At 39.3% G+C, this 27,020-nt stretch overlaps 1 protein-coding gene across 20 annotated transcripts in view; it reads left to right on the top strand.

Annotated features, from left to right (window-relative positions):
• The window catches only part of RNF13 (ring finger protein 13), a 171,410-nt gene that overhangs the window by 108,719 nt on the left and 35,671 nt on the right, over positions 1-27,020 (top strand). For all 20 annotated transcript variants that reach the window (XR_016233254.1, XR_016233253.1, XM_008266322.5 and 17 more), the window contains one exon: positions 5,384-5,474. Coding sequence is in view for 18 of the 20 variants with exons in the window: in XM_008266322.5 (XP_008264544.2) it covers positions 5,384-5,474 (91 nt within the window). In the remaining 2 variants the exon portion in view is untranslated. The remainder of the gene's footprint in view (positions 1-5,383; positions 5,475-27,020) is intronic.

Genomic DNA, 27,020 nt, shown 5'->3' with positions numbered 1-27,020 from the left:
CTTTTGACAGATTTTTCAATAAAAAATTTGCAAGCTAGAAGTATCAGTTCTTTTTTAGCACCTATTTAATCAGTGTAATACCTTAAAACCTTTTTGTGATAATTATGCCATGTTCCTAAGGAAAATGTGCAGAATATTAAAAGTAGCACATAACTGTATAATCGTGCTGTTGCCATGGAAATGTTCCAGCTGAGTTCTTATATTTCAAAAATTGATCAGAATTTTGGGCCTTGACTTTATTGCTTGGATTACAATCTGTGATATTTGGCTCCATCCTTGCATGTAGATATATGCTTAAACATTTCATATATCCAAAGAAAATTGTTGTAAAGATTTTTATCATTTTTATCTTTGCTGCTACTTGCAAGAGGAAGGGAAAACATGAATTTATCAGAAAGGGTCTGCATCCCTCTTTCCAAGTCTTAGTCCTAGGTCATAAGGAATATTGGTGTTGTCCTGAATGGAGATTCCAACATGTGGAAACAAAAGGAAGTTTTAAAAGCTCCTAGGTCCTAACACCTCACATATGGAATGTGCCCACATCCAAGACAGATACAGAATGGGTTTACTCAGTGAGCAGATAACATTGTTTATCTTCGGGAGATAGCAGAATATGGTGGGAAGAACACCTATAGTAGAACCAGGAAATACGGGCTTACTTCAGGCTGGTTGATACACAAACTAGCCTATACCTTTTTTTTTTTTTTGACAGGCAGAGTGGACAGTGAGAGACAGAGACATAGAGAAAGGTCTTCCTTTTCCGTTGGTTCACCCCACAATGGCTGCTGCAGCCGGTGCGCTGCAGCCAGCACACCACGCTGATCCGAAGCCAGGAGCCAGGTGCTTCTCCTGGTCTCCCATGCAGGTGCAGGGCCCAAGGACTTGGGCCATCCTCCACTGCACTCCCGGGCCACAGCAGAGAGCTGGCCTGGAAGAGGAGCAACTGGGACAGAATCCGGTGCCCTGACTGGGACTAGAACCCGGTGTGACGGCGCCGCAGGTGGAGGATTAGCCTATTGAGCCGCAGTGCTGGCCTAGCCTATACCTTTGAGACCTTTTCTTAACCTTTCTAAACTCTTTATTTTCATCTAAAAAAGTGTAAGTAATTTAAATTTTTATTTTTCCTGACAAAGTTGTAAAGTTCATGTGAAAGAAGGTGTATGAGAAAGCTCATGCCTTGACAGAGTAGGAAGAGCCTAGATTCGGAATCAGAGCCCTCACGTTTGAGTCCAGGCTGTGTAAATTCCTAACTGTATAACCATGGCAAATCAATATCCTTGGGTTTGTTTCTTCTTTTTTTTCTTGCTTCCTTCCTTCAACAAATATTTTTGAAAGCTTAACCTGTATCAAGTACTTTTTTGGACTTTGTGACTATGGTAGGGCATGATATAAAGGTTCTGCCTTCATACCTTTCACTAAGGTAACAGAGTACAGTAGAATACTAAGAGAGTGTTTTCTGTGTGCTTGCCAGTGTCTGAATCCCAGCTCTGCATAGCTTTGTGAGCTCCGGTATGTTACCTGACATCTCTATGCCTCAGTTTTCTGGTCTATCAAATGGAAATGATAACAGTACTAATCTCATTGGGTTGCTGTGAAAATTGAGTGAATCAAGGCCTATAAAGCGTCTAGAAGATTGCCTGTTTCCAATATTTGTTTCATGACTGTTCAGATATTATTTTTATTGCTGTTATTGCTTTCTATGGTGGGAGGAAAGATTTTAATATCTAATCAAATAAATGAGCTATAGTGTTAAATCGTGATAAGTTTTGAAGGAAAACATATCAAGCTAAGAGGGTATAGACAAGGGTAAGAAGCAAGAGGCTGTTTTAGATAGGGTGGTCAGAGAAGACTTCTGTGAGGCACTGAGATTTGAACAGATAACTAAAGTGAGTTGCTGAGACATGAAGATTTCTGATGGAGGAGGATTTAAGGAGAGAGGATGACAAGTACAAAGGCTTGAGGATAAAGTGCTTGGTGTTTTCTAGGTCAGGCTAGAGTAGAGTAAGCAAGAGAGAGTGGCAGGGGATGAGGTTAGAGAAGGAGCAAGGGGCCAAAGCATGTTGGGCCTTGTATGCTGTGATAAGCACTTTGGAATTTATTCTAAATATTGGGTTTTGTGTGATTATATGAGGTATTCAGACATACTTGAACAAGATCATTTTGGTTGATATTTGAAGAATAAACTGAAGGTGAAAAATGGTCAAGAGTGCCAACAGAGAGAACATTGAGAAAGTTGCTGCACCAGTTGCTGCATCTGCCAGGCAAGAGTGAAGGTGGTTTGGAGTGTTAGTAGTCAAGGTGATGAGGTGGTAGGATTATGGATATATTGTGAAGCTGAAAGAGTTTGACTTAGGGAGTAAAGGAAAAGGAGCTGCCAGGGATGACTCCAAGATGGTTAGCCTGAGAAACTAGGTATGCTTATGCTGTTTACAGGGATGAGAAAGAGTAGCTTGAGGGGAAAGAGACATTCAGAATTCCACTTGGGAAACAGTAAGTGTGAAACATCTATTAGGCAATAAAATGGAGATATTTAACAGTTAATCGGGTTGTGAATCTGAAGAGACTGGAGCTGAGCATTCCAATTGTAGTTTTTCTATGATATGATAATATTACTTGGCAATATATACATCACAGGGTTATTTTGTGGATTAGAAAGTATTTGGTGAATTAGAACATGCTTGGTTTTGTAATGCAGTCTCCTTGATGACTTTTGTTTTTGACATGTAGCATTGTCCCCCACCCGTTCTTATCTGCTTATTAAAGTGAAGAAATCTCCACATGTCTTTAGATATCATATCTAAAAGAAGTTATATTATTTCTAATAATTGTAAGCCAATATTCACAAGTCAAATGTTCTTCTTTGAGTTTGTCATGAAAAAAATAAAGCATACAAAGGATATGTAATTCCAAGTTTTAAATAACAACTAAAATAAGATTTGTGGTAGAGGAAACCTAAGATAGAAAATATTTCTCTAAAACACATAGTCCTATAACAATACCAATGTAGCCATGAAACGTGATGAAATAGATAGAGGTTATGTGAGGTGTATCATGGAATGGGAACAAAAGCTTATTTTTTTATTATTTTAAAAAATATTTATTTAAAAGGCAAAGTGACAGAAAGAGCTTATATCTGCTGGTTCACTTCACAAGTGACCACAATAGCACAGGCTAGGCGAGGTGGAAGTCAGGAGCCTGGAACTCAATCTGTGTCTTGCCTGTAAATTAACAGGGGCCCAAGCGCTTGGGCCATCATGGGCTACTTCCCCAGGCAAAAAGCAAGGAGCTGGATGGGAAGCAGAGCACCCAGAACTCTAACTGGAACTGTGGTATAGAATGCTGGCATCTCAAGCTGTGGTTTAATCTACACTGCATGACACCAGCCCCTTATGTATTATTAAATGACTCCATTAATAGAAAGATAAAAATTTTATTGATCTCATCAGTATAAAAGTAATGATTATCCCTTGACTAACCATTTTGGTTCCTGCCCTCTTGGCACTGACATGGGTGTGTGTGTGTGTGAAAGAAAGAGAGAGAACGAGATGGGAGAGAGAGAGAGAGGATGTGTGTGTGGGGGGGAGAGTAGAGAATAAATGATATTTGCATAAAACAACCTGGAAATGGAAAAAAAAATTACCAAGGATACGAAGATTTAAAAGCTTGACTTTATAAGGATAATAAACCAAAACAAACTATCAGTGGCTGCTGAGGTTAGGAGGGGTCTACTATAAAGAGGAATGAGGGAAATTTTGAGGGTGATGCAATTTAAGTATGTCTTAATTATGGATATACATAATTGTTGAAATTTTGCAGGGTGCTTGGACTTTCTACACATTTGCTTTGTGGAAATAAATATTTACAGTTTTACATTAAAGGTAGAATAAGCATTAGAGCTTCCAACTGTATATTTTTTAATTTTATAGATTTTTAAAAAAACTATGATCCTTTATTTGGGTGTTTTGGGTGAACTGTGCTAAGTTTTAGGGCAAGTAGTTGTTCTAGTTTACTTTTTATCATCGTCAAAAGTACATAAAAGTCCTATTAATCCTCTTATTCTTCTACTTCCCTTAACCCTGGTATACACCAAAAAGAAATCTTATTTCCCTTGTTTAATCATTATGAAAATAATAAGTCATTTTCTAGTATAAGAAAAAAAAAAACTTTTACAACTCTTATTACTTCAAATAAAACATTTGTCTTTGGGTGGGAAGAATTATGATTGTACTTTCTTTTTCTTTTCTTTCCACCCCTTTTAAATGTATAATGTATATGCATTATTATTTAAAATGTAGACCAAAGTTATTTTGAAAATTGTAACATAACAAATGGACTTTACCTAATGACTAATCTGTTATTTAACTCACAGCTAATAATAAGGCTGCTTTTTCTATTAGTAACATTAAGAAAATTGTTTTTATTTCTGAGTAATGAGTAATTTTTTCCAGATTATATTTTGGTGATATTTGAGTTTGGATTTGAATGAGTATAAGTCAGATTTCTTGAGAAAACACCAATCAAAACACAAAGCTTTACCATAAACTCCAGGCATAGGAGGAAGTAGACATTTACCCAGCTTTCCTATCCAATGTCTTTTATCAACTCCTGCCAGTCTTTCACTCTGGAAAGCCAGAAGTGTGTGATGTTATTTTTTTAAGCTGTTGTAAAGTGGTCGTTCTCTGGATTATGCCTCTCTTGGAAATGGATATGTGAAAACTTTTTCTCTTTTGCATATATATATGTACATATATATATATATATTTGTATATATACACACACACATATTTAAAGTTTTGTCTATAGGGGCATACTTTTAACTTAGTGGTTGAGGTTGAGACGCCTGAGTCTCCTATTGGAGTATCTGGGTTCAATATTTCACTCTGGCTCCTGATTTCAGCATCCTGCAGATGCAGACCCTGGCAGGCAGCAATGATGCCTCAGGTAATTCCACTGAGTTCCTAGTTCATGGCTTCCATTTGTCCCAATCTTGGACATGCGAGCATTTGAGGAATGAACCAAGATGTCTGTCTGCCTCTCAAACAAAAAAACAAACAAACAAATAAATAAATAAAAATTTTAAAAGGCATATCTGTAGAGGGGAAAAGGCAAATGGAAATACTAAAAATGAAAATTGTGTTGATCTTTTAGGACTATTAAGAGAGTTAGGTGACGTAATGTATATATGCAAAATGCTAACTTTGCTTTTGTAAATGTTACTGTGTTTCTCAGTCACTTTGAAGGTGAATCAAATCACAATATAGAAAATCAACCAGTTGAAAATTTAAGGTGATTATAATTGTTTGCAGTTGTATTTGCTACTATTATGAAGAAAGATTGTACTGTAAATATGGGCTTTTAAGAATAATTTTATTCTTTTATACAGTTGATGTGTTAAAGAAAATTGACATTCCATCTGTCTTTATTGGTGAATCATCAGCCAATTCCCTGAAAGACGAATTCACATATGAAAAAGGGTAAGTAATGGATAAAAAAAGAGTCATGTAGCTTAAAAATTTTTCTTTATATTAGAACAGAATTATATAATATCAGATATAATCAGAATTGTGTTTTAGAATGAACTCTTTTGTCTAACTTATCTCTTTATATGTCTTCATGCTTTTAAGATTTACTGTTTTATTGAAAATATATTGAGAGAATAAGGTAACCACGTTGTTGAAAAGATCACAAAATTTCCCATTGTATAGTTTAATCAAACCACTCATTTTTTTGATGCAGTTCACATTTATATGACTTTCTCTATGAAGAAATGTTTCTATTTTATTAAAAATAAATTTGTTATTGTAGAAGCACAGACTCCAAAACACAGTATGATAAGTGACCAACTTCTACAAAGACAAGAAGTCACTTTTCAAGATTTAAAAGTTTGATTTGGAATAAAAACTTCTATATGGAACTTCTCTATAAAAAAAAAACTTGTTACACAAGTGATATATGTACTAAAATTAACTTAAGGCACTGCTGTCTCATTTAATACTATACAAAACAGTTCAATGAACCCCTCAGAATGTTTTCCAAGAAACAAATTCCCAGAACAGAGTGGGCAGGAACTTCCTTTTGACTGTGAAGAACAATACCAAAATATTAATACCTGTCTGCTACCTATACACTTGTCAAACTTACCCTCAAATGTCCTCTTTTTCCTTTCTTTCAGTGGACAGAGCAAGGAAATGCATATTTTTTTTTTTTTTTGGACAGGCAGAGTTAGAAAGTGAGAGACAGAGACATAGAGAAAGGTCTTCCTTTTCCGTTGGTTCACCCCACAATGGCTGCTGCAGCCGGTGCGCTGCAGCCAGCACACCACGCTGATCCGAAGCCAGGAGCCAGGTGCTTCTCCTGGTCTCCCATGCAGGTGCAGGGCCCAAGCACTTGGGCCATCCTCCACTGCCTTCCTGGACCACATTAGAGAGCTGGCCTGGAAGAGGAGCAACTGGGACAGAATCCGGCACCCTGACTGGGACTAGAACCCGGGGTGCTGGCGCCGCAAGCGGAGGAGGATTAGCCAAGTGAGCCGTGGCACCAGCCTATGCATATGTTTTTAAAGGTACAACAAATCAGGAGGACGATTGTTTTGTTTGCACTGTAAACCTAGGATATAGGATTTTCACTTAATTGATTTTAAATCTGCATCTTATTTTTCTGTGCTGAAAAGCACATGTATAATCATTCTTTTCTTTTTAAATTTAATAACAGACACACACACAGACACACACACAAACACACACAACAGACTTAGAAGAATAATACCAGGGCCAGCATTGTGTAGCAGATTAAGCCTTTGCCTGAAACACCTGCTTCCAGTTCGAGTCCCAGCTGTTCCACTTCTCATCCAGCTCCCTGCAAAGGTGCCTGGGAAAGCATCCAAAGATGCCCCAAATGCTTGGGCTCCTGTACCCACATGGGAGACCAGGATGAAACTCCAGGCTCATGGCTTCAGCCTGGACCAGCCCTGGCAGTTATGGCCATTTGGGGAGTGAACCAGCAGGTGAAGATTTCTCTCTCTATCTTTCCTCCTTTCTCTGAAACTGTGCCTTTCAAATAAGTTTTAAAAAGAAAGAAAAATACCAACATTATTACCAACATTTTTAAATAACAGTTTTTTCTGTGTGTTTTTTTTTCTAAAGATTTGTTTGTTTATTTGAATGGCAGAGTTACACAGAGAGAAAAGGAGAGGCAGAGAGAGAGAGAGAGGTCTTCCATCTGCAAGTTCACTCCCCAATTGGGCACAATGGCTGGAGCTGCACCCATCCAAAGTCAGGAGCCAGGAGCTTCTTCCGGGTCTTTGGGCCATCTTCTACTGCTTTCCCAGGCCATAGCAGAGAGCTGCATTGAAAGTGGAGCAGCCAGACTTGAACCAGCACTCATATGGGATGCCGGCACTGCAGGCAGTGGCTTTACCCACTGTGTCACAGTGCCGGCCCCTCTTTTGGTGTTTTAAGATATATCATAAAGAGTATGTAAAGTCAAATTGTTTTAAGGGCACATATTATATTCCTTTTTATGCTGATGTTACCAACTGGAAACACAGGTCTTTGATTCATTTACTTTTATTTATGTATTTATTTTTATCATTTACTTTTAGATAGTAGGAATGGTTTGCCTGCCCCCAAGTTGTGACTTTTATAATTATGTAAATCTTAAAGTCAAACTCAGTAGACCAAGGTATATTCAAGAAGTTTAGATTCTGTTTCTATCTTGTCCATACTATTTCCATCCTTACCTTATAGCTAAAGGTTTTTTAAAAAAGATTTTAATTTAGTTCATTAAATTTTGGAAAGATTTATTTATTTACTCAAAAGGTAGTGTTACAGAGAAAGACAGAGAGAGAGAAAAAAATATCTTCCATCTGCTAGTTTACTCCCCAAATGGCCACAACAGCCAAGGCTGGACCAGGCCAAAACCAGGAGCCTAGAACTCCATCCAGGTCTCCCACATGGGTGGCAGGAGCCCAAACACCTAGGCCATCTTATGCTGCTTTTCCAGGTGTGTTAGCAGAGAGCTGGATCAGAAATGAAGCAGCCAGGACTCAAATCGACCTTTATATGGATGCTAGCATTGCAGGCATTGGCTTAACTTGCTGTAGCACAATGCCAACCTCTCATTACATTTTTTAAAAAATATTTATGTATTTATTTGAAAGGCAGAGTTACAGAGAGAGAGAGGTCTTTCATCTGCTGGTTCACTCCCCAGATGGCAGCAATGGCCAGAGCTGCGCTGATCTGAAGCCAGGAGCCAAGAGCTTCTTCTGGGTCTCCCATGTGGGTGCAGGGGCCCAAGGACTGCTTTCCACTGCTTTCCCAGGCCATTACAGCGAGCTAGATCAGAATTGGAACAGCCAGGATTCAAACTGGCACCCATCTGGGATGCTGGCATTCCATGCTGTGGCTTAACCCACTAAGCCTCAGCACCGGCCCCATACTTTTTTAAATTATAGGCAGATACACACTCTTTTCCTCCGTCTTTCATCCTGAATACTTAAACACTGTTACCTATTCTGCTAGTTGTCTTAACAAGAAATCCTAGAGATTGCAAATATGAGTTCATAGAACTATTCTTCATTCCTTTTTCCAGCTAAATAGAACTCCATTTTTTGGCTGAACCAGTTTTATCAGCCAGTCCCTGTTGATGGTCTTTGAGTTGTTAACATTATTTTGCTATTGTTTTTTTTTTTTTTAACATTCTTTTGCTATTGTAAATAGTGCTGTATTAAATAACTTTATGGATAGGTCTCTTCATGTTTTTGCCAGTTTACTTTTGAAATAGATTCCTAGAAGTAGGATTTATGGAGATATATTTCACATACCATAAAATTTCCCCATTTAAAGTATACACTTCAGTATATTTACAGACTTGTCTAGGCATCTTCCCCTTCTAAGTAGAACTTTTTTTAACATCTGAATAGAAACCCTGTTTCAGCCACTCCCTATTCCCTACCCCAGCCTCTCCCCCAATCCCAACCCTAGGCAACCTCTAATATTCTGTCTCTGTGAATTTGTCTATTCTGGTCATTTCCCATAAAAAGAATCACATTTATTTTAAGGGCACATACTATATTCCTCTCTATGCTGATGTTACCAACTGGAAACACAGGTCTTTGATTCATTTTTGTGGTCTTTTGTGATTGGCTTTTTTCACTTAGCATGAAGATTTCAAGGTTCGTAATGCTGAGCATGTATTGGTATTTTTTCCCTTTTATTGCTATATAATAACCCATTGTTTGGATGCACTGCATTTTGTTTATTGATTCTTCAGTTAATGAACATTTAACTTGTTTCCGCATTTTGGATATTATGAAGAATGTTACTGTATACATTCATGTATAAGTGTTTATATGTGCATATGTTTTCATTTCTCTGCCTCTGTTCTTAAAATGGAATTGCTTGATTATATGGTAATTCTGTGTTTTAAGGGACTGCAATGCTTCTTTTTTTTTTCAGAATATCTATATCATTTTTAATTCCCACCAGCAATATATGAATGTTCTAATTTTCCTTTCTGAAGGAATTTAATAACCAAGCTGTCTTGCTCCAGAAAAACCTGCTTGTATCTTTCTTGAGAGTATATTATTCCTATAGGTTAATTTAGGCATTATCAACATTACAGTAAGTCTTGCTAAGGAATATAGTATGCCCTCCCATTGTTCAATCCAACATTTATGTAATGAGGAAGTTTGTTTAGTTTTTTAATCTGAAGTCAATGTTAGAAGAAAATTTCTTACGAAATATATGCCTAAGTATGTTACTGTTCACTGCTGTAGGAGGAGTTTTTTTTTTTTTTTTTTTTGACAGGCAGAGTGAACAGTGAGAGAGAGAGACAGAGAGAAAGGTCTTCCTTTGCCGTTGGTTCACCCTCCAGTGGCCGCTGCGGCTGGTGTGGTGCGGCCGGCGCACCGCGCTGATCTGATGGTAGGAGCCAGGTACTTATCCTGGTCTCCCATGGGGTGCAGGGCCCAAGGACTTGGGCCATCCTCCACTGCACTCCCTGGCCACAGCAGAGGGCTGGCCTGGAAGAGGGGCAACTGGGACAGAACCTGGTGCCCTGACAGGGACTAGAACCCGGTGTGCAGGCGCCGCAAGGCGGAGGATTAGCCTAGTGAGCCGTGGTGCTGGCCAGGAGGAGTCTTTTTATTACATCTATAATCTGTTTTCCATTTGTATATATGAAAGCTCATTTTGTATGTTGATATTATAACCTAAAATTTAATTAAATTCTCTTACTGTTCATTTATCCATTACAAGTAGGAATCATTTTGTCTTTTTATTTTTTATTCTTATGCTTCTTATTGCTTCCTCTTAATGAACTGTATTGGTAATATTTTCCATACCATGTTAATTGTAGTAAAAATAATAGACATCTTTGTTTATTATTTGTTCCTCACTTTAGTGAGAAAGCTTCTCAGTTCCTCTTTAAGTAAGATTCTGGCTTAAAAAAATCATATTAAGAAAATATCCATCAATTCCTCCATGCTACAGACCAACTTTCCAGTTTTTTCCTATGTGATCTATAGCACAGATGACTCTCATGTAAAGCCACTGGGGCTCAGTAGTTTGGATGGTTGGAGCTGGGTGTCAGAAAGAATAGCAGTGTAGGGCTTCTGTATCAACAGAGGGATTGAGGCATTGGATTGGCTATTGTTTTAAAATGTAGGCCTAGGTATGTGTTTTGAAATTAGCCTAAAAACTTATGCAAAGGAAAAAAACACCTTATGTTCTGGATTGCTTAGGACTTTGCTTCAATGATGAAATCTTAGCTAGGCTATACTGTATTGAGGCGTAGACATGGGGAAGTAGATAATATGTTTAAATAATTTCTTTCTTAAATACACATAAATCTAGAACTAGGACAAAGATGAATCTACAGGTTCAGCTGTGGGAGACCTGGACAAATAGAGGAAGTAAAAGTGAAGCCAAATGAGTGATATTCTATAGTAATTCTCCACCCTGTGTTATCACTGTCACCACTTCTACCATTAGCAAATTGGTTAAGAAAAAGCAGTATATTAAATGTTCTTTTGAGCTTAAATTGAGCTTTTAACTCAAAATGCTTACAACTTTTTACCAGTTGTAGACCATGTAAAATTCTAATAATATATCTTGACAGACTAAAAATGATTTGAGATATAACAAGTGCTTATTAGCAGAACATGTAGAAAATTACATGTAGAATGTAGGTTGATGAATCCAGTGCTTCTGGAAAATTGTAGAATTGATTACATTTATGTAGTTATAAAAGCAACAAAAATTTCTAGTAAAGAGTCTTAATTTCTAGTTCACTGGGACTTCCTGATTTGTCTTTTTTTTTTTTTTTTTTTTTTTTTTACAGGCAGAGTGGATAGTGAGAGAGAGAGAGACAGAGAGAAAGGTCTTCCTTTTGCTGTTGGTTCACCCTCCAATGGCCGCCATGGCTGGCGTGCTGCGGCTGGCGCACCGCGCTGATCCGAAGGCAGGAGCCAGGTGCTTCTCCTGGTCTCCCATGGGGTGCAGGGCCCAAGCACTTGGGCCATCCTCCACTGCACTCCCGGGCCACAGCAGAGAGCTGGCCTGGAAGAGGGGCAACCGGGACAGAATCCGGCGTCCCGACTGGGACTAGAACCCGGTGTGCCGGCGCCACTAAGTGGAGGATTAGCCTAGTGAGCCGCGGCGCTGGCCCCTGATTTGTTCTTTTGGGTTATTTATTCTCACCTGTAGCTCTGTTCATTTTTGAGCAGTCCTGGGACTTATTTCATAAGACAGTGTTTGTTTATCTCACCTAGGCAGAATGTGCCTTAAGAAGTCATAAACATAAAAAGAGAAAAAAAAGACCCACATATAAGAGATGTAAGTATTTCTACTGCTGAGATATTAAGCTATAGTGGGCTAAATTTAGGATATGCAGTAGTGTAGCTTCTAAACTCTAGCAGGGATGAGTTAGAGAAGTTGCAGAGGATTAGCATCTCATGGAAAGGCTCTTGAACTGAGAAGTGGTACCATTGGCTTAGGGCAGTTCCAGAGGCTTTGTGCCAAGAACAGGGACATTATGAGCAGAGCTGGCCTCATTCTGAAAGAGATAATATTAAATTAATCAGCCCGGGTCTGCTGCTGCTGATTTTCTCTTTTTCACGTTGATGATGCAAGGGCACTTCAAAAAGTTTGTGAAAAGTGGAGTTAAAAGATAAGTATTTTGATGCAAAGATTTTTTTGTAATCCATGTATAGTTTTGTCATAACGCACAATTTCCATAGATACTTTGAAGACCCCTGTATGTTAGTCACTTTAGTATTTAATGTAAAACTACAAAAATACATGTGAAATTCCTTGTCATCCTCCTATTCTGCTGGAAAATGGTTGAAATAAAAAGCTACTTGTATTCTAGTAGGTCTATTAGGTTTTGAAAGTATTTAGATTATTTAGGGGAAATTTCTGGTGTTATCTTTTTTGGTTGGGGTGAAGCTTGATAGAACTTCTTTAACACCATTATAACAAATAATAGCATAAAGATTTAAAAACAGCTTTGAAATAGAAATAATTTGTTTTCATGTTATTTTTCTTAAATTCTGTAGTATTCTAAGCACCTCTTAGGATGGGGAAAGAGTCAATTTGTTTTTTTGTTTTTTTTTTTTGCCCTTCATATTGAGAATTATTATTTTGCCTTTACCATTGTATTGTGAATTATCTGATTTCACTACCTAAAAAACCACTCAGCAGTGGGTGGTAGAGTAGCACTGCCAGCACCATACTAGTCTAATAGCACAAGTGGACCCATGGAGAGATCAGTCATATTAATGAACATTACAGTGGCCCTTCCCTAGACTAAGATTTTTTTAATGCAGAGTCTTTTTTTTTCCTCCAGAGAAACCTTTTATTTAATGAGTACAACTTTCATAAGTACAACTTTAGGAATATGGTGATTCTTCCCACCCCCACTCCCACCCCACCTCCTCCTCCCTCTCACATTCCCAGTCCCATTCTCCATTAAGATTCATTTTCAGGCCAGCACCGTGGCTCAATAGGCTAATTCTCCACCTGCGGCACCGGCACACCGGGTTCTAGTCCCGGTTGGGGTGCCGGATTCTGTCCCAGTTGCTTCTCTTCCTGTCCAGTTCTCTGCTGTGGCCTGGAGTGCAGTGGAGGATGGCCCAGGTGCTTGGGCCCTGCACCCCATGGGAGACCAGGAGAAGCACCTGGCTCCTGGCTTCAGATCAGCGTGGTGCACCGGTCACAGTGTGCTGGCCGCAGTGGCCATTGTGGGGTGAACCAACGGCAAAGGAAGACCTTTCTCTCTGTCTCTCTCTCTCACTGTCCACTCTGCCTGTCAAAAAAAAAAAAAATACTCATTTTCAATTAACTTTATACACAGAAGACCAACTCTATACTAAGATTTCAACAATTTGCACACACTTAGGAGAACAAATTTTACAGTTCATTCCACAATACACGTCATTGAGGACAGATCCTTCATGGAAAGTAAGTACACAGTGACTCCTGTTGTTAATTTAACAATTAACATTCTTATGGATGATGTCAGTGATCACCTGAGGCTCTTGACATGGGCTGCCAAGGATATGGAAGCCTTTTGAATCCACAAACTCTGTCAGTATTTAGATAATGCCATAAACAAAGTGGAAGTTCTCTCTTCCCTTCAGAGAAAAGTACCTTCTTTGAGGGCTACTTCTTTCCACTGGGGTCTCACTAACAGAGATCCTTCATGTAGGACATTTTTTTTTGCCACAGTGTCTTGGCTTTCCATGCCAGAAATGCTCTCATGGGTTTTTCAGCCACACCTGAATGCCTTAAGGGCTGAAGTCAGAGAGCTATTTAAAGCAGTTGTCATTCTATGAGTCTGCTGTGTGAACTACTTCCCATGTTGGAACATTCTCTCCTTTTTAGTTCTATCTATGGTTATCACCAGACATTTGATCTTATTTATATGATCCCTTTAACACTTAATCCTATCTATATGATCATTGTCACACTTAATATGATCATTTTAACACTTAGGATGGCATTTTTACCACCCAGCTTAATGAGATTTGGGATCCAATGGCAAGGTTTTTTTTTTTTTTTCCTTTTTAGAAAGCTTTAATTTAATAAATATAAATTTCATAGGTACAACTTTTGGATTATAGCAGTTCTTTCCCCCATACTTGTCCTCCCACCCCTGAACTGTCCCACCTCCTACTCCTTTTCCCATCCCATTCTTCATTAAGATTCATTTTTTATTATCTTTATATACAGAAGATCAACTCTGTACTAAGTAAAGATTTCAACAGTTTGCACCCACACAGAAACACAAAGTATAAAGTACTGTTTGAAGACTAGTTTTACCGTTAATTCTCATAGTACAACACATTAAGGACAGAGCTCCTACGTGGGGAGCAAGTGCACAGTGACTCCTGTTGTTGATTTTTTTTTTTTTTTTTGGACAGGCAGAGTTAGTCAGTGAGAGAGAGAGAGAGAGAGAAAGGTCTTCCTTCTGTTGGTTCACCCCCCAGATGGCTGCTATGGCCGGCGTGCTGCGCCAATCCGAAGCCAGGAGCCAGGTGCTTCCTCCTGGTCTCCCATGCGGGTGCAGGGCCCAAAGACTTGGGCCATCCTCCACTGCCCTCCTGGGCCACAGCAGTGAGCTGGCCTGGAAGAAGAGCAACCATGACAGAATCCGGCGCCCCAACTGGGACTAGAACCCGGGGTGCTAGTGCCACAGGCAGAAGATTAGCCTAGTGAGCACGGCGCTGGCCTGTTGTTGATTTAACAATTGACACTCTTATTTATGGTGTCAGTGATCACCTGAGGCTCATGAGCTGCCAAGGCTGTGGAAGCCCCACTAGTTCACAAACTCCGACATTATATAGACAGTGCCGTAATCAAAGTGAAAGTTTTCTTTTCCCTTCAGAGAAAGATACCTCTTTCTTTGATGGCTCCTTCTTTCCACTGGGATCTCACTCACAGAGATACTTCATGTAGTTCCTTTTCAATGGCAAGTTTTTAAATTGTACCCTTAGAAGTATGTCCATAGGAATGTATGCAGAACTATACAGCTTTACAGTTACAAACTTTTCTCCCTCTCTTATTCCCACTCTTTATTTTTTACTGAGATCTATTTTCAATTGACTTCATAGACATATAATGAACTCTATGTTAAGTAAAGAGTTCAACAAATAGTTTGAAGAAGAGGAAAAAAAAACCTGTTCCTTAACAGTCAAGACAAGGGCTGTTCAAGTCATTGATTCTCAAAGTGTCAGTTTCACTTCTTAAGACTGCCTTTTATATATATATATATATATATATTTTTTTTTTGACAGGCAGAGTGGACAGTGAGAGAGAGAGACAGAGAGAAAGGTCTTCCTTTGCCATTGGTTCACCCTCCAGTGGCCGCCGCTGCCAGCGCGCTACGGCCGGTACACCGCGCTGATCCGATGGTAGGAGCCAGGTACTTATCCTGGTCTCCCATGGGGTGCAGGGCCCAAGGACTTGGGCCATCCTCCACTGCACTCCCTGGCCACAGCAGAGAGCTGGCCTGGAAGAGGGGCAACTGGGACAGAATCCAGCGCCCCGACTGGGACTAGAACCCGGTGTGCAGGCGCCGCAAGGCGAAGGATTAGCCTAGTGAGCCGCGGCGCCAGCCCCAGACTGCCTTTTCAGTGTTCTATTAGTCATCATAGATTAGGGAGAACATATGGTATTTGTCCCTTTGGGACTGGCTTATTTCACTAAGTATGACATTTTCCAGATAAATCCATTTTCTTGCATCTCATTTTTTTTACCACTGTGTAGTATTCCATATAGTACATATCCCATATCTCTATCAAGACTTCAGTTGACAGGCATTTAGGTTGATTCCATATCTTAGCTATTATGAATTGAACTGCAATAAACATGGGGTGCAGGTAACTCTTTTATTTGCTGATTTCATTTCCCTTGGGTAAATTCCCAGGAGAGGGATAGCTGGGTTATATGGTAGGTCTATATTCAGATTTTTGAGGAATCTCCAAACTGTCTTCCATAGTGGCTTTTCTTTTCTTTTTTTAAGATATATTTATTTATTTGAAAGGCATAGCACACAGAGAGAGGAGAGGCAGAGACAGAGAGAGAGGTCTTCCATCTGCTGGTTCATTCTCCAACTGGCCCCAATGGCTGAAGCTGTGCTGATTCAAAGCCAGGAGACCTCCCAGTCTCCCACGTGGGTGCAGGTGTCCAAGCACTTGGGCCATCTTCTACTGCTTTCCTAGGCCACAGCAGAGAGCTGGATTGGAAGTGGAGCAGCCGGGACTTGAACTAGCACCCATATGGGATGCCGGCACTGCAGGCAGTGGCTTTACCCGCTACATCACAGTGCTGGCCCACAGTGGCTTTTCCAGTTTACATTCTCACCAGCAGTGGGTTAGGTACCAATTCCCCTACATCCTTGCTTGCATTTGTTTATTGATTTCTGTATAAAAGCCATTCTGACTGAGGTGAGGTGAAAGCTCACTGGTTTTGATTTTCATTTCCCTGATGGCTAGAAATCCTGGGCATTTTTTCATGTGTTTGTTGGCCTTTGGATTTCCTCTTTTAAAAAATGTCTGTTTAAGTCGTTTGCCGATTTCTCTCTCTCTCTCTTTCCTTCTTTCCTCCTTTCCCTCCCTCCCTCCCTCTCTCTCTCTCTCTCTCTTTCTTTCTTTCTTTCTTTCTTTCTTTCTTTCTTATTTATTTATTTGCTTGAAAGGCAGTTACAGAGAGGCAGAGAGAGAGAAAGAGGTTGTCCGTCCACTGGTTGTTTACTCCCTAGATGGCCCCAAAGGCTGGAGCTGTGCTGATCCACAGCCAGGAGCCAGGAGCTTCCTCCAGGTTCCTCAAGTGAGTGTAGGGGCCCACGCACCTGGGTCATCATCCACTGTTCTCCCCAGCCATAGCAGAGAGTTGGATCGGAAATGGAGTAGCCAGGACATGAACCTGCGCCATATGGGACTCCAGCATCACAGATGGTGGCTTTTCCCCCTATGCCACAGCACCAGCCCCCATTTCTTAATTGAGTTGATTGTTTTTTGGTTGTTGAGTTTCTTGATCTCTTTATATATTCTGGTTATTAATCCTTTATCAGTTACATAGTTTGCAAATAATTTTTCCCATTCTGTCAGTTGCCTCTTCACTTTCCTGTTTCTTTTGCAGTACAGAAACTTCTCAATTTGATGTAATCTCATATGATAATTTTTAATGATTTATTTATTTATTCAAAGATCAGAGTTATACAGAGAGAGAAGAGGCAGAGGGAGAGAGAGAGGAAGGGAGGGAGGGAGGGAGGGAGGTCTTCCATTCACTGGTATACTTCCCAATTGGCTGCACAGCCAGAGATGAGTTGATCCGATGCCAGGAGCCAGGAGCTTCTTCCAGGTCTCCCATGTGGGTGCAGGGGCCCAAGGACTTGGACCGTCCTCCATTGCTTTCCCAGGCCGTATCAGAGAGCTGGATCAGAAGTGGGGCAGCCAGCACTCGAACCGGCCCCCATATGGGATGCTGGCACTGCAGGTGGCGGCTTTACCCACTATACCACAGAGCCGGTCCCTCTCATTTGTTAATTCTGGCTTTGATTTCCTGTGATTCTGGGTTCTTTTCTAAGAACTGTTGCCTGTGCCAGTATTTTCTGGGGTTTCCCCAATGTTCTTTAAAAAATTTGATGGTGTCAGGAAGTAGATTTAGGTCTTTAATCCATTTTCAATGGATTTTCATGTAAGGTGTAAGGTAGGGGCCCTACTTCATACTTCTGCACGTGGAAATCCAGTTTTCCCAGCACCTTTTATTGAAGAGACTGTTCCAAGGATTGGTTTTAGCTCCTTGGTCAATATATGTTGACATATATGTTGGTTGTAAATACGTGGATTGAATTCTGGCATTTCTATTCTGTTCCATTGGTTCATCCATCTGTTTTTCTACCAGTACCCTGCTGTTTTGATTATAACTGCCTTGTAGTATGTCTTTTTTTAAATTTACTTATTTGTGAAGAGTTACACAGAGAAGGAGATGCAGAGAGAGAGAGGTCTTCCATCTACTGGTTCACTCCACAATTGGCTGCCATGTTCGGAGCTCTGCCAATCTGAAGCCAGGAGCTTCTGGGTCTCCCACATGGGCATAGGGGCCCAAGGACATGGGACATCTTCTAATGCTTTCCTAGTCCACAGCAGAGAGCTGGATTAGAAGTGGAGCAGCTGGGACTCGAACTGGCTGCCATATGGGATGCCAGTACTGCAGGCTGTGGCTTTATCTGCTACATCACAGTGCCAGCCCCATTGTAGTATGTCTTAAAATCTGGTATTATGATGCCTCCATCTTTGTTTTTGTTGTATATGATTTCTTTAGCTATTTGGCATCTCCTGTGTTTCCATATGAATTTCAACATAATTGTTCTATGTCTAAGAAGAATGTCATTGGTGTTTTTATTGGTATCATACTGAATCTGTAAATTGCTTTCAGAAGAATGGACATTGTAATGATATTGATTCTTCCAATCCATGAACATGGAACATTTTTCCTTTCTTTTTGTATCTTCTATTTCTTTCTTTAATGTTTTGTAATTCTCAATATAGAGATCTTTGACTTCCTTGGTTAAATTTATCCCAAGGTATTTGATTTTTTTTGTAGCTATTGTGAATGGGATCAGTCTTAGAAGTTCTTTCTCAGACATGGCATTGTCTGTGTATACAAAGGTTGCTTATTTTTATGAGTTGATTTTATATCTTGCCACTTTATCAAACTCTTCTATGAGTTCCAATAGTCTCTTAGTATAAACTTTTGGATCCCCTATATATAGAATCATGTCATCTGCAGATAGGAGTAGTTTCACTTCGTCTTTCCCAATTTGTATCCCTTTGATTTCTTTTTTTGCCTAATGGTTCTGGCTAAAATTTCCAGGACTATATTGAATAGCAGTGGTGAGAGTGGACATCCTTGTCTGGTTCTGGATCTCAGTGGGAATGCTTCCAACTTTTTCCTATTCAATAGAATGCTGGCCTTGGGTTTGTCATGAATTGTCTTGATTGTGTTGAGCAATGTTCCTTTTATACCCGGTTTGCTTAGAGTTTTTATCATGAAAGGGTATTGTATTTTATCAAATGCTTTCTCTGCATCTATTGAGATAATCATATGGTTTTTGTTCTTCAGTTTGTTAACGTGATGTATCACATTGATTTGTGAATGTTGAACCATCCCTGCATACCAGGGATAAATCCCACTTGGTCTAGGTGAATGATCTTTCTGATGCTGGATTAAATTGGCCAGAATTTTGTTGAGGATTTTTACGTCTATGTTCATCAGGGAAATTGATCTGTAGTTTTCTTTCTCTGTTGTTTCTTTTTCAGGTTTAGAAATTAAGGTGATGCTGGTTTCATAGAAAGAATTTGGAAGGATTCCCTCCCTTTAAATAGTTGTCAATAACTTGAGAAGTAGTGGAGTTAATTCTTCTTTAAATGTCTGATAGAATTTAGCAGTAATCCATACAGTCCTGGGTTTTTCTTTGTTGGGAGGGTCTTTGTTACTGATTCAATTTCCATCTTGGTAATGGATCTATTTAGATTTTCTGTGTTTTCATGCCTCTACCTAGGTAGCTTGTATGTGTTGGAAAATTTCTCCATTTCTTCTAGGTTTCGCAGTTTGTTGGCAAACAGCTCTTTGTAGTAATTGCTAATGTTCTTTTTATTTCTGTGGTATCTATTGTTACATCTCTTTTTTTTCACCTCTAATTTTGTTGATTTGAGTCTTTTGGTTAGTTGGGCCAGTGGTGTGTCAGTTTTGTTTATTTTTTCAAAAAACCAGCTCTTTGTTTTGCTGATCTTTTGTATTTTTTGTTTCGGTTTTATTGATTTCTTCTCTAATTTTAATTATTTCTTTTCTCTTCCTAGTTTTGAGTTTGGTTTCCTGTTGATTATCTAGATCCTTGAGATGCATTGATAGCTCATTTATTTGGTGCTTTTCCAATTTCTTGATGTAGGCACCAATTGCTATAAAATTTCTTCTAACATTGCCTTTTCTGTATCACATATTTTTTGATATCTTGTGTTGTTATCCTGATTTACTTTGAGAAATTTTTTGATTTCTCTTTTGATTTCTTCTATGACCCAGTGTTCATTCAGGAGCATGTTGTTCAGTCTCCATGTGTTTGCATATGCTCCGTTTAATTTAAACACCTAGGAATAGTTGTGTGTTAATTAAAGAGTTCAACCAATGGTATTAAGTAGAATAAAAAATACTAAAAGGAATAAAATAGTAAGTTGTTCCTCGACAGTCAGGACAAGGGCTGATCAAGTCATTGTTTCTCATAGTGTCCATTTCACTTCAACAGATTTCCTTTTTGGTGCTCGATTAGTTGTCACCAATCAGGGAGAATATATGATATTTGTCCATTTGGGACTGGCTTATTTCACTTAGCATGATGTTTTCCAGATTCCTCCATTTTGTTGGAAATAACTGGCTTTCATTTTTTTTTACTGCTGTATAGTATTCTATAGAGTACATATTCCATAATTTCTTTATCCAGTCTACTGTTGACGGGCGTTTAGGTTGATTCCAGGTCCTAGCTATTGTGAATTGAGCTGCAATAAACATTGAGGTGCAGGCAGCTCTTTTATTTGCCAATTTAATTTTCTTTGGTTAAATTCCAAGGAGTGGGATGGCTGGGTTGTATGGTAGGGTTATATTCAGGTTTCTGAGCAAACTCCAAACTGACTTCCATAGTGGCTTTACCAGTTTGCATTCCCACCAGCAGTGGGTCAGTGTCCCTTTTCCCCCACATTCTTGCCAGCATCTGCTGTTGGTAGATTTCTGTATGTAAGTCATTCTAACTAGGGTGAGGTAAAACCTCATGGTGGTTTTGATTTGCATTTTCCTGGTGGCTAGTGATCCTGAACATTTTTTCATGTGTCTGTTGGCCATTTGGATTTCCACTTTTGAAAAATGTCTATTGAGGTCCTTGTCCCATCTCTTAAATGGGTTGTTTGTTTTGTTGTTGTGAAGCTTCTTGATCTCTTTGTAGATTCTGGTTATTAACCCTTTATCTGTTGCATAGTTTGCAAATATTTTTTCCCATTTTGTTGGTTGCCTCTTCACTTTTCTATTTCTTTTGTAGTACAGAAACTTCTCAATTTGATGTAATCCCAAATGTTAATTTTGGCTTTTACTGCTTGTGCCTCTGGGGTCTTTTTCAAGAAGTCTTTGCCTGTGCCTATATCTTGCAGGTTTTCTCCGATGTTCTTTAATAATTTGATGGTGTCAGGTCATAGATTTAGATCTTTAACCCATGTTGCATGGATTTTTGTGTCAGGTGTAAGGTAGGGGTCATGCTTCCTGCTTCTGCACGTGGAAATCCATTTTTCCCTGCACCATTTATTGAATTGACTGTCCTTGCTCAAGGAGTTGGTTTTAGATCTTTGATCAAATATAAGTTGGCTGTAGACATTTGGGTTGATTTCTGATGTTTCTTTTCTGTTCCATTGATCTATCCATCTGTTTCTGTACCAGTACCATGCTGTTTTGATTATAACTGCCCTGAAGTATGTCCTGAAGTATGGTATTGTGATGCCTCTGGCTTTGTTTTTGTTGTACAAGATTGCTTTAGCTATTCGAGGTCTCCTGTGTCTCCATATGAATTTCAGCATCGTTTTTTCCAGATCTGAGAAGAATGTCTTTGGTATTTTGATTGGTATCACATTGAATCTATAAATTGCTTCTGAGAGAATGGACATTTTGATGATATTGATTCTTCCAATCCATGAGCATGGAAGATTTTTCCATCTTTTGGTGTCCTCTTCTATTTCTTTCTTTAAGATTTTGTAATTCTCATCATAGAGATCTTTAACGTCCTTGGTTAAGTTTATTCCAGGGTATTTGATTGTTTTTGTAGCTATTGTGAATGGGATTGATCTTAGAAGTTCTTCCTCAGCCATGGCATTGCCTGTGTATACAAAGGCTGTTGATTTTTGTGCATTGATTTTATATCCTGCTACTTTGCCAAACTCTTCTATGAGTTCCAATAGTCTCTTAGTAGAGTTCTTTGGATCCCCTAAATAAAGAATCATATCGTCTGCAAAGAGGGATAGTTTGACTTCTTCCTTCTCAATTTGAATCCCTTTAATTTCTCTTCCTTGCCTAATGGCTCTGGCTAAAACTTTCAGTATCATATTGAATAGCAGTGGTGAAAGTGGGCATCCCTGTCTGGTGCCAGATCTCAGTGGAAGTGCTTCCAACTTTTTCCCATTCAATAGAATACTGGTCTTGGGTTTTTCATAAATTGCTTTGATTGTATTGAGGAATGTTCCTTCTATACCCGATTTACTTAGAGTTTTCACCATGAAAGGGTGCTGTATTTTATAAAATGCTTTCTCTGCATCTATTGATATAATCATATGGTTTTTCTTCTGAAGTTTGTTAATGTGGTATATCACATTGATTGATTTGCAAACATTGAAACATCCCTGCATACCAGGTCTGGGTGGATGATCTTTCTGATGTGTTGTTGCATTCTGTTTGCCAGAATTTTATTGAGGATTTTTGTGTCTATGTTCACCAGAGAAATTACTCTGTAATTCTCTTTCAATGCTGCATCTTTTTCAGGTTTAGGAATTAAGGTGATGCTGGCTTCATAGAAAGAATTGGGAGGATTCCCTCTTTTTCAGTAGTTCTGAATAGCTTGAGAAGAATTAGAATTAGTTCTTTAAATGTCTGGTAGAATTCAGCAGTGAATCCATCTGGTTCTGGGCTTTTCTTTGTTGGGAGGGCCTTTATTACTGATTCAATTTTTGTCTTAGTTATTGTTCTATTTAGGTTTTCTGTGTCTTCATGGTTTGATTTAGGTAGGTTGTATGTGTTCAGGAATCTATCCATTTCTGATAGATTTCCCTGTTTGCTGGCATACAAGTCTTTATAGTAATTTCTGATGACTCTTTTTATTTCTTTGATGTCTGTTGTTACATTCCCTTTTTCATCTCTGATTTTATTGATTTGGGTCTTTTCTCTCCTTTTTTTAGTTAGTTGGGCCAATGGGGTGTCAATTTTGTTTATTTTTTCAAAACACCAGCTCTTTGTTTTGCTGATCTTTTGTAATGTTTTTTTTTTTTGATTCAATTCTGTTGATTTCTTCTCTAATTTTAATTATTTCTCTTCTCCTACTAGTTTTGGGTCTGGTTTGCTGCAGTTTTTCTAGATCCTTGAGATTCATTGAAAGCTCATTTATTTGGTGCCTTTCCAATTTCTTGATGTAGGCACCTATTGCGTAAACTTTCCTCTCAACACTGCTTTTGCCATATCCCATAAGTTTTGATATGTTGTGTTGTTATCCTCATTTACTTTCAGAAAGTTTTTGATTTCTCTTTTTAATTTCTTCTACGACCCAGTGTTCATTCAGGAGTATGTTGTTCAATCTCCATGTGTTTGCATATGCTCTAGGGATTCCTGAGTTGCTAATTTCCAGGTTTATTCCACTGTGGTCTGAGAAGAGGTATGGCATGATTTTGATTCTTTTGAATTTGCTGAGAATTGCTTTATGGCCTAGTATTTGGTCAATCCTAGAGTAGGTTCCCTGTACTGCTGAGAAGAATGTGTATTCTTTAAGTGTAGGATGAAAAGTTCTGTAGGTATCTGTTAGATCCATTTGGTCTATAATGTCGATTAAATCTGCTGTTTCCTTGTTGATCTTCTGTCTGGTTGATCTGTCCATTACTGAAAGTGTAGTATTGAAGTCCCCCAGTACTATTGTATTGGAGTCTAAGTCTCCCTTTAAGTTCCTTAGCATATCTTTTAAATAAACCAGTGCCCTGTAATTAGGTGCATATACATTTATAATAGTTACATCTTCCTGTTGAATTGATCCCTGAATCATTATATAGTACCCCTCTTTGTCTCACTTAAGAGTTTTTGTGTTATAGTTTATTTTGTCTGATATTAAGATGGTTGCGCCAGCTCTTTTTTGGTTTCTGTTTGCATGGAATATCTTTTTCTAGCCTTTCACTTTCAGTCTGCATGCATCTTTGTTGGAAAGATGTGTTTCTTGTAAGCAGAAAATAGATAGGTTTTGTTTTTTAGTTTATTCATCCAGTCTGTGTCTTGTAACTGGAGACTTGAGGCCATTTTACATTCAATGTGACTATTGATAAGTAGTGACTTTGCCCTGCCATTTTCCCTAAGATATTTCTAATATATTCTTTGAACTTCCTGTGATCTTTTATTGGGAGGTTTTCTTCCTTTACCTTCTTTTGTATCAATGGCCGTGTTTCTGTGTTTCTGTGTATAACACATCTTTAAGCATCTTTTGCAGGGCTGGATGAGTGGCGACAAATTCTTTCAATTTCTGTTTGCTATGAAAGGTCTTTATTTCACCTTCATTCACAAATGAGAGCTTTGCAGGATATAATATTTTGGGATGGCAGTTTTTTCTCTTAGTACTTGGACTATATCTTGCCATTCCCTCCTAGCCTATAGGGTATCTGAAGAGAAGTCTGCTGTGAGTCTAATTGGAGATCCTCTGAGAGTAATCTGACTTTTCTCTCTTGCACATTTTAGAATCTTTTCTTTATGTTTCAATGTGTTGAGTTTGATTACAATGTGTGGTGGTGAGGATCTCTTTTGGTCATGTTTATTTGGGGTTCTATATGCTTCCTGTACTAGGATATCTCTTTCCTTCTCCAAACCCAGGAAGTTTTCTTCTAGTATCTCACTGAAAAGGTTTTCAAACCTTTCTATCTCTCCATGCCTTCAGGAACTCCTAGAACCCAAATGTTGGGTTCTTTAATAGTATCCTATAGATGCCCAACAATATTTTTTAGATTTCCAATTTCCTCTTCTTTTCTTTGGTTTGACTGTATACTTTCCTGTGTTCTTTCTTCTAAGTCCCATATTCTCTCTTCTGCTTCACTTATTCTGTTTTTAAGGCTCTCAAATGTGTTTTTCATTTGTTCTGTTCAATTATTCATTTCATTTTGGTTTCTCTTCAATATCTCAATTTCATGTTCTACTAAATTCCTCATTTCATTTTGATTCCTCCTTAAGATTTCATTTTCATGAGAGAGATTTTCTGTCCTGTCCTGTATGGATTTCTGTAGTTCATGCTTTTGTTTTTGGTAACTTCTAAATGTTTTTATAATAAATTTTTTGAAATCCGTATCTTGCATTTCTTCTATCTCATCATCTCATAATCTTGTATTGGAGTGTCATGTTCATTTGGGAGCATCATGATGTCTTCCTTGTTCCTGTTTCCTTGGTTTCTGCGTTTGTTGTTTTGCATTGTGGAGATGTTCTTTGGTTTCTTCTTCTTCTTTTTTTTTTTCCCACTGTGGCATCTTTTCTCATTATACTATGACTCTAGATTAAGTGGACTGTCTGCTTTTGGTGAATCTTTAGAGGCTTGTGGTGGATGTGGCCAGAGAGCTCTGTTCAATTCTTCAGGGCTAAGGGTGTGCCAAAGGTGACACACTCAAGTTTGGTGTGGTAAATCTTCTCTCTCTCTCTTTTTTTATTCAGAAGGGAAGTAATTCCCCTCAGCTGAGCTCTTCTTGATGGCAGTCATGCCTGAGCACTAGCCCCAGTGGATATAATATTTGCTCTCTCCCAAGGACCACACAAAGGATCTGTGCAGTCCTCAGTATAAGCTCAGATTCCCCAGCAATGTCTCTCACCATGTAGCCAAAGCTGCCTGAATTTGTGGTGTCTCCCCCCGAGACTACTCATGTCTCAGCCACACTGTGAGTTCTCCCACACACCCTCAGTGTTGTTTTTTTTTTTTTTCCCACAGTCCCAGTTCATAAGCTCCACATATTCATTAGGTCTTAGTCTCCTGTTATTTCTCCCCACCAGAGTCAGGTTTTTCTGTTTGGCTGAGGGTGGGCACAGCCCCGAGCTGGCGCAGCTGTTATGAATGTCCAAATGGTGCCTGCTCCTTTGTATCCCTCGCCTTTGTAAGGTGAGTGGAAATAGAGAATTGTGTCCATACTGCTCCCTTTTATTTTTTTTTCTCTCCTCTAGTTAGGCTGATGTACTTTCCCCCATGGGGCTTCAAGCCTTGTTCCCTCTAGGCTCTTCCTGCCACATTTCTGCCAGTGTCTTGGGCTACTGCGGTTTTGCCTCACCTCCCTTTCCTGGGCTGGTGTGTAGACTTGGCAGCTGGGGTCCCAAGCCGTGGGCGCCCGTGCCCTCCACATAGGTCCACCATGTCCCTCTAATTCCAGAAGAGCTTCCTCTGCAATTTTTTCCCTAACTTCCCTGAGACTACAGTATCTGCGCTTTTATTAAACTATCTTTTCCTGGACTATCAGTAAGCTCCCTCCCTATTCCACCATCTTGGAGCCCTCTGACATGTAGTTATTCGGGTTTTGTTTTTTAATCCATTCAGCCAGTCTGTGTCTTTTAACTGGAGAGTTAAGGCTATTTACACTCAAGGTGATTATTGATAAGTACTAACTCTGCCCTGCCAGTTTTCCATAAATATTCCTATTGTTTACTTTGGATGAGATTTCCTTCCTGTACCTTCTTCTTTAGTGATGACAGTGTTTCTTTGTTTCTATTTGCAGCATATCCTTATGCATCTTCTCAGGGCTGGAACGCTGGTGACAAATTCTTTGAATTTCTGTTTGTCATGGAATGTCTTTATTTTACTTTTGTTCATAAGTGATATTTTGAAGGGTATAGTATTCTGGGTTGACAGTTCTTTTCTCTTAAGACTTGGACTATATCTCACTATTCTCTCCTAGCCTCCAAGGTTTCTGATGAAGGGTCTGCTGTGAGTCTACTTGGAGATCCTCTGAATGTAATCTGGTGTTTCTCTTGTGCACATTTTAGAATCTTTTCTTTATGTTTTACTGTGGAGAGTTTGGTTACAATGTGTCATGGTGAGGCCGGCGCCGCGGGTCACTAGGCTAATCCTCTGCCTTGCGGCGCCGGCACACCGGGTTCTAGTCCCGGTTGGGGTGCCAGATTCTGTCCCAGTTGCCCCTCTTCTAGGCCAGCTCTCTGCTGTGGCCAGGGAGTGCAGTGGAGGATGGCCCAAGTCCTTGGGCCCTGCACCCCATGGGA

Source organism: Oryctolagus cuniculus, chromosome 4, assembly GCF_051225735.1.
Source record: "Oryctolagus cuniculus isolate XC-2025 breed Fujian yellow rabbit chromosome 4, ASM5122573v1, whole genome shotgun sequence".
Taxonomy (NCBI): domain Eukaryota; kingdom Metazoa; phylum Chordata; class Mammalia; order Lagomorpha; family Leporidae; genus Oryctolagus; species Oryctolagus cuniculus.
The sequence above is the reverse complement of the archived record's forward strand: the minus strand, read 5'-3'. Positions and strand labels throughout refer to the sequence as shown.